Source organism: Monopterus albus, unplaced genomic scaffold (assembly GCF_001952655.1).
Source record: "Monopterus albus unplaced genomic scaffold, M_albus_1.0 scaffold1.1, whole genome shotgun sequence".
Taxonomy (NCBI): Eukaryota; Metazoa; Chordata; class Actinopteri; order Synbranchiformes; family Synbranchidae; genus Monopterus; species Monopterus albus.
The window spans coordinates 284,083-291,258 of NW_018127881.1; the positions used below are offsets into that span (position 1 = coordinate 284,083).

The 7,176-nt window shown below is 38.5% G+C and overlaps 1 protein-coding gene across 1 annotated transcript in view; it reads right to left on the reverse strand.

The window, feature by feature from the left end:
- Nucleotides 1-6: 6 nt before the first annotated feature.
- pparg (peroxisome proliferator-activated receptor gamma) overlaps nt 7-7,176 on the reverse strand; it is a 42,941-nt gene continuing 35,771 nt past the window's right edge. Inside the window, exons 8-11 of the mRNA XM_020609689.1 lie at nt 4,275-4,398; nt 3,820-3,974; nt 3,414-3,657; nt 7-1,099 (exon numbers count right to left, since the gene is read on the reverse strand). Coding sequence (XP_020465345.1) covers nt 852-1,099; nt 3,414-3,657; nt 3,820-3,974; nt 4,275-4,398 — 771 coding nt within the window. The 3' untranslated portion in view covers nt 7-851. The remainder of the gene's footprint in view (nt 1,100-3,413; nt 3,658-3,819; nt 3,975-4,274; nt 4,399-7,176) is intronic.

Genomic DNA, 7,176 nt, shown 5'->3' on the forward strand with positions numbered 1-7,176 from the left:
AAAAAAAATCAAACATACATTTTTATGGCACAATATGGTGTATACAGACTCATTTTTTAACAAAGAACGGACGTCATTGGGATAATGTGCCTTTTGTTAGCTTTGTCACAGCTTCTGCAGATGAATGAGACTAAAATATGTTACAGGCAATAATCTGATTTTTGTCTTTGGATAGAGCTGATTAAAAAGCAATAGCACCTACACCGACATGCCAAAAGAAAAAAATAACTGCATTGTTTTGTGTGTGTGAGTGTTCATGCATTTGTGCATAGAGGTACTGAAGCACATAGACACCGCTGCTGCCTATGACGGTTGTAACGCAACATGTAGATAAGCTGCACATGAACAACACATACTGCACTGTGTGACATGTACAATATTCACAGTGATACATTTCTCCATGCATTTCTCACTCAAAGCAGGCTGTGTTGAGCATTCACAATTTTATGCTTGCGCTTGCCAATAAGAAAGTCCCCAGTCTTTCAGTTAGTCACAGAGGCTCATCCTGATTGGTGCAATAGGTGGTAGTTTTGTATTTGAGTTGGCAGCCTACTCATAACAAAATGTCCAGCCTCAGCAGTGGCTAAATGACTGTACACCCACAAGTTATTCACATGCTGCTGTCTAGACAAGACGCAAAACACTCAGATTCTTCACTTCACAGTCTTTCTTTCTTTCCTTGATTTCTCTGTTCTTCCTCATCTCTTTCTCAATTTCAGTCAGTCTGTCTGCCTGCCTACCTCCCTTTTTTTCAACATGGTGGCAGCAGAAAGTGCTTAATCTCAACTTATGAGTTTCAAAATAAAATCTTATTTTCTCTTTTATTTTTCTTCACACTGTCCTGTTAAATTCTAATACAAGTCCTTCATGATCTCCTGCAGCAGTGGGTGTAAGCACATGTCACTGTCGGTCTTCTTCAGCAGCTGCATGACGTGGACATGGTCAGTGACGATCTGACGCAGGTCAGTCATCTTCTGCAGCAGCTTGGCAAACAGCTGTAGAGAGTCCGGGTGGTTTAGCTTCAGATGTAGCTCCAGCGAATGAAGCACTGTCTCCTGCAGCTGCTCAATAGGCTTCACATTCAGAAGGCCTGGACGGTCTGGTTACAGAGACATTGAAACATATTGAAACCAAAGAATTTAAAAAAGAGGCCCATAAGAGAAGAAATGCAGAAGAGACAGGCAAAGCAGGAAGGCGGTCCACATGTCCAGATTTTCAGTGGAAATGAGGAGCGAAAAACAAACAAACAAACAAACAAACATTACGCCAATATTCTATCTGTTGGCTGAAAAGTCCTTAATTTAATGGTCCCTCATTACCTACGGTACCTGTATAATAACTACAGTTTTTACAAAAGCCTGGATATCTTTATTTCAAGCTATAAGTTTAGTCATTTAAGCTAATAAGTGACCTAAATGTCTGATTTTAATCCTTACCAGGTTCAAGGCCAGACTTTTTCAAGTAGCCGCATGCAAACCATTAATATCAGATCTAATAGTTTGGATTTGTTCAGAAATATTACTGTTAAAAAATAAAAGCTTAGATTTTAAACCATTTGTTTCCATAAGATAGACTACTAAGTCATTTGATTAATGAAAGTATCACTCTTATTCCTTCTCTTCCAAATATTTTTTAATATAAAACATCAATAATGGCAAAAAATGTGGCAAAAACACATTTTTTTCCTTTTCTTTCCTATTGTAATGACTCAAAATATTGTCAACCAAACCCAACTTTAGCTGTTATTGAACTGTACAACACGATGCTGTTTGTTGTTCCCACATGGAACTGACTCATTTACTGTAGGTCTGTTCCACTTTCTTTCCAATGATTTATCCCATACCAGCAAGCTGATAAATGGATCAAGGCTGGCAGCGTGTTTAATGCAGTGGGTTGACAACATAATGTGCTGCTGTATTGTTTTCAATGTAATACAAGACACAGATGATTTACAAATCACTATTTTCAGTTTAAATTTTGATTTTATACACCATCCCAACTTTTTCTGATTTGGGGTTGTAAATTGTAAATCCAAAAGCTAATCTAGTAACATTAACGTTACGCTAACAGAAGACTGGGAGCTAACCACAGCACACAGGCTGCTACTAAAAGCCAATTATGTAGCTAACGAGTTGCTAATAGCGTACGTGTCTCACACCATCTCAGTGTTAGCTAAACACCAATTACATAAATAGTGCAAAGAAGCTCGAGTGTCCAGTTTACATCCAAAAACTGCAAACTCTGCCACATTTACTCTCAACAGACAACTTTAGCAAACACACTCCTATCACTCAAAAGCTAGCTCTGGCTGATCCCAGGTCAGCGGTTTTAGTTATAAGGTTTCAGCAGGCACTGTCAAAATCTGCATTTGCATAGTGAGCTGTGATTGGTTTTCAGATTTGTGTTGTCACAAATTTGGTTTGCACACACACGTCTGAAATTAGGATTTCTAGGACATGGACTGACACTGCCCCCTAATGTGAAAACACCCTGTTAGTGACAAACTGTGCACAAACACCGGTCAATACAGTAGGAGTCTGAAAGTTTATGGCATATAAAAATGAAAAAAAAAAAAAAACATGTTTTGAGTTTAGGGGGTCTTTAACATCAATGGCGTTTTTCCATCAGCATGGGTCAACCCTTCTGAGCAGAGGCATGTGCGACGAAGCTATGCTGAGCTGTGCTTGAGTTGCTCCTGAGTCAGCGTGGTTGTGTTTCCACCATGGATCTCCACTACGCCATAAAGAGCATTGGTTCCACATCTCGATAATGTGGGGCAGCATGAGCTGCTGAGAAGCGACACATCAGTCAGAGTGTCAGTGTGGTGGTACTAGCTTGCAGCATGGAGCCCTTGGTGCTAGGCATTATGTTAACCCCTCATCAGAAGACTAAGTGAGAGACTCCATTTTCACATCTTTCTGCAATAAAATTACAGATAAAAAGACTATGCTAAATGTAAGGACGCTCCCTTAGCACAACATTTCAGACAATCACGTTTCTCAATGAGTCCGCTCTGTTGAGGCCATTTCTTTGCCCCACTCAGTCCTGGGCAGAAGCAGGATCAGCTGAACACAAGTCAGCACAATTACCCTGCCGATAGGAACAGATGGAAACGACCGCCAACCTGTGCCTGCCTGGCTCAGTACAATTAGAGCAGGCAGACCTGTGCTGATGGGAAAACACCGTAAGACTCTTTTCCATACTACATTAGCTGATATGCTTGTTTCTCACTTGCTTATAGAAATGACAATTTTTAGACTTTATGCAAAGCTAAATCAATCTCAAGGTTGTAGCTTCATATTAACAAACAGACATGAGAGTGGTGTCAGACTTAAACACAGCTAAAACGCCTTGTAACCTTCTATGATCTACAACACATAAAACATATCCTGTTGCAAAAAGAAAGCACTCACCCCCGCTGAGGATAATGACAGCCAGAAACAGCGCCATGTCACTGTCATCCAGCTCCAACATGTTGAACTTAACGGAGAACTCAAACTTTGGTTCCATTATTTGACAGAAAGGTTTCCTGAGACTCTTAAGGAACTCCCGCGTCATAAAGATCTGTCCGTAGGAGAACAGAGTCCCATCCTTGTTCATCAGAGGTGCCATCATGATGATCAAGACCTCTATCACACCATACTTCAGCAAAGTTACCTGGGAAAAGGGTAAAGGGTTGATGTGAAGAGCGGATGTTATTTGGATCTTCAGGACAGATAGTTGATTTGTGACAAGCCATAAAATATTAAGACACAAAAAACTTTTATTGCTTAATGACAAAATGAATGAATGAGCAACTGAGACATCATTATTTCTCACCTGATCATTTAGATCCAGACTAATGAATCCGGGGATGCTCTTTGCAAACTCTGTCACTTCTCTCACTGCTTCAGCTGAGCGTGACTGACAGCTGTGGAACAATCGGAGCTCCACAGCATCTGTTGGTGGTCCCTGTCCACTGATGCCCGTCAATCCTAAAATGCAACACTCTATTATGTATATAGACTGTACGTGTGTAAAATGTTAGTCAAAAGTCATTTCTGATGCACATCAGTATTACTTCTACTCTCTTTCCAGACATTCAAATCACCACCCACCTTCAGTTTTCATAATGATTCAAATACACTATATAGTGACTAATGATATGAAACAAAATGTCAGTTGTTTTATTTGGTTACATTGGTAGGTATATAGAAAATAAAAAAGGCACTGGTGACATGATTTCCATATCATGACAAAAAGTATGTTTAATTACAGTGTTTGGCAGTACTAACCTCCATGTATGGCTGTAAGGGTTGAGGTCTGCTGCTGCTGCTGGTGCTCAGGGATGGGCACCTGTCTGCAATTAATAAACTGCTCTCCCTCCAGTAGAGACTTCATGTCATGGATAACAAAAGGCTAAAGGACGAGGAAACAGGAATATGGATTAAGAAAGTTTTGAGGAGTACAAAAGAGTAGGCAGAGAAGAAAGAGGTGTAAAGGAAATGAAACAGAAACAGCGTCAGCTCATGTCTTCAAAGGACATGTCGGCTACAGATTTTATCATATATACAGTACTATCTATTTACTTTGCTCATGTCTTCTAAGGACATGTCGGCTACAGATTTTATCATATATACAGTACTATCTATTTACTTTGCTCATGTCTTCTAAGGACATGTCGGCTACAGATTTTATCATATATACAGTACTATCTATTTACTTTGCTCATGGCTTCTTCATCAGACCTGCGAAAACAAACTGCACGTACCTCTGATGGGCAAAGTAAATAATTTGCAGCTGCAGGCTGAGGCAGACAAAAACACCATTTCCTGGTAAATGAAGCTTAACTGAGTTAAAGTTGAGCTTAGGCTGGTAAAACATTGACAAAGACGTGCACTTGTCTTGAAGACTCATATAGCTAAGTCTTCCTTTTTTCATAGTGGTAAAATGAGTAACTGTATGTGCTAAAGGGAATTACAGCAAGTTATGAAATATACAATTATTTCAAATGGGAGTGAATTAAACAATCACTTCCTATTCTGTCATTGCTGCTTGTAGCCGAAGTGGCCAATGAGATAGACCAACTTTCGTTAAACTGAAATTTCATTTGCTTTCTGTGAGCACATCATGTTGAATAACCAAATGAGATCAGGTGTTCATATTGTTGTTTGAAAATGCATCAGCTGATTTGATGTTGCGTTTGTATCCTTACCAGTCCATAACAATGGAAACAAATGTGCACTGCACAGAAACACCACAGTCCTCCCTTTTTGCAAACGGCACTTACTGAGGTTAACACTTGTAAAAGCAGTCTTCTTCCTTCACCTCTGATGGTGTGAATGGAGTGTTGATGGAGTCAGAGTGAAAAAAGCTGATTATACACTGGCTCATATCAAGGACCCACTTGTTAAAAAATGTAGCCAATCCAAGATTATTGTCTTGTTTCAGGAGGTTTGCTGTGGTTTAATAAATAACTGAGAACTCCCTCAAACAGAAGATTAAGTGCCATTTGGCTGCTATCACTGTGATGAACAGTCATAACAAGCAGACGAAAGATTTGCGGAGCAACCTTGAACTTAACATTCAACTGAGAGAGAAGCAACAGAAAAGGAAAAAACTCAGATGCTGCCTGTACAGTTGGTCCTCAGTTAAAGAGACCATAATGCCAACAACAATAAGTGATATTAATAATAATTCATGTTGAAGGCAAGAGAAGCAGCTGGTGGATTCACTGTGCACTTTTTAAGTCAACACTATCATTTAACATTTAAGTTCTTGCTTCATGTACTTGGTTCTTTCAAAATCTATTGAGTTTTACCATGTGTAATAATTCACTGTAATGTAAAATCTATTAGAGTACTGTATACTTAAGAACATTCTGAGGAGCTTGTACTTTACTTGATTATATCCAATTTATGTTACTTCCTATTTAAACCACCTTGAACATGAAAATGACACAATATTATGAATCCCGTAATTATAAAATAATAATAACAGATCTGGAAAAGGCCACTCCAGATGACTACTTTTACTGTGTACATTTGTTGTTAACACATATGTAGGCAGTCTTGTTGACTGCAGGACTTTTACTTACAATGTAGTATTTCTGGTATTGCCACTTCTACTTAAGTAAAAAGCACTGCGTTAGTCCACCAGTGATGCTAATACTTAACTGTTGCACTAGCAATGCTCTGTAAAAGAGTTCAGTGCAAGTTCTACAGTTATCTTGCAAATTTTATATATAACGTACATTTTCCTGTGTGGATTTCATTCATATGTTTTTGGTTAAATGTGAACCTTTTATCAGACTATTCTGTCAGTCATTTAAAGATGGTAAGTCATCACGACAAATGCACTGTGGATCATTACAGAACATTCCTGTTTTTTTTTTCTAATCTGTCACTTGTTATTGAGTTGATGTGGTTTTCCTGATTGAAATGCTGAGATTCAATATCTGAAAACCTTATGTGGAAAAACATAAATTGATGATATCTCAGATTTTACTACTTTCAGCCAACACATTTTGGTATAGTCCACTTGTTTAAATTATCAACTCTCTTTATAAATTTGTTTGACATTTTGATTGGGAATGCTGAAGCCATTACTGTACATTAGACTGCTGATTCATAGCTTGATGACTGTAATTGGAGATATATTCTAAGAACCAGAACATGCCAAACCAGTCAACCCACTTTTCCTGTAGAGTAGCAACAACAGCTTAGGAAGACTTCATCTGAATTAAACTGAATGTGGTAATATGAAAACAATGCTGGCAAAAAATGTTAACACATGAAAAATGTTAACTACTTTAAGTGAAATGCTTCTAATCTCCTTAAGTTCAAATTTATATTGTTTACTACTGTTTCCCCAGAGCAGCTGCTCAGCTGTTAGATTTAGAAACTTATGAAGGGAGAAACTGTGGTAATTCTCTCTGTTATATTCCTATTTCGGCTGCGCCCCATCATTTTGGGGTCACCACAGTGGATTATTGCGGTCTGTACATGTGATTTGGCACAGGCTTCATGCTGCATGTCCTTGAAACTGGCCTTTATCTTTATGATGGTTATGTTTCAGCATAAATGGTGGCTTGGTTGTTTATATTTCCTCAGAGTATGAATATACATATGGCACAGATTTGCAATATACATCTCAGTTGTGTTTGAGAAAATGCTGACAGTAGTAAATCCAGCAGAA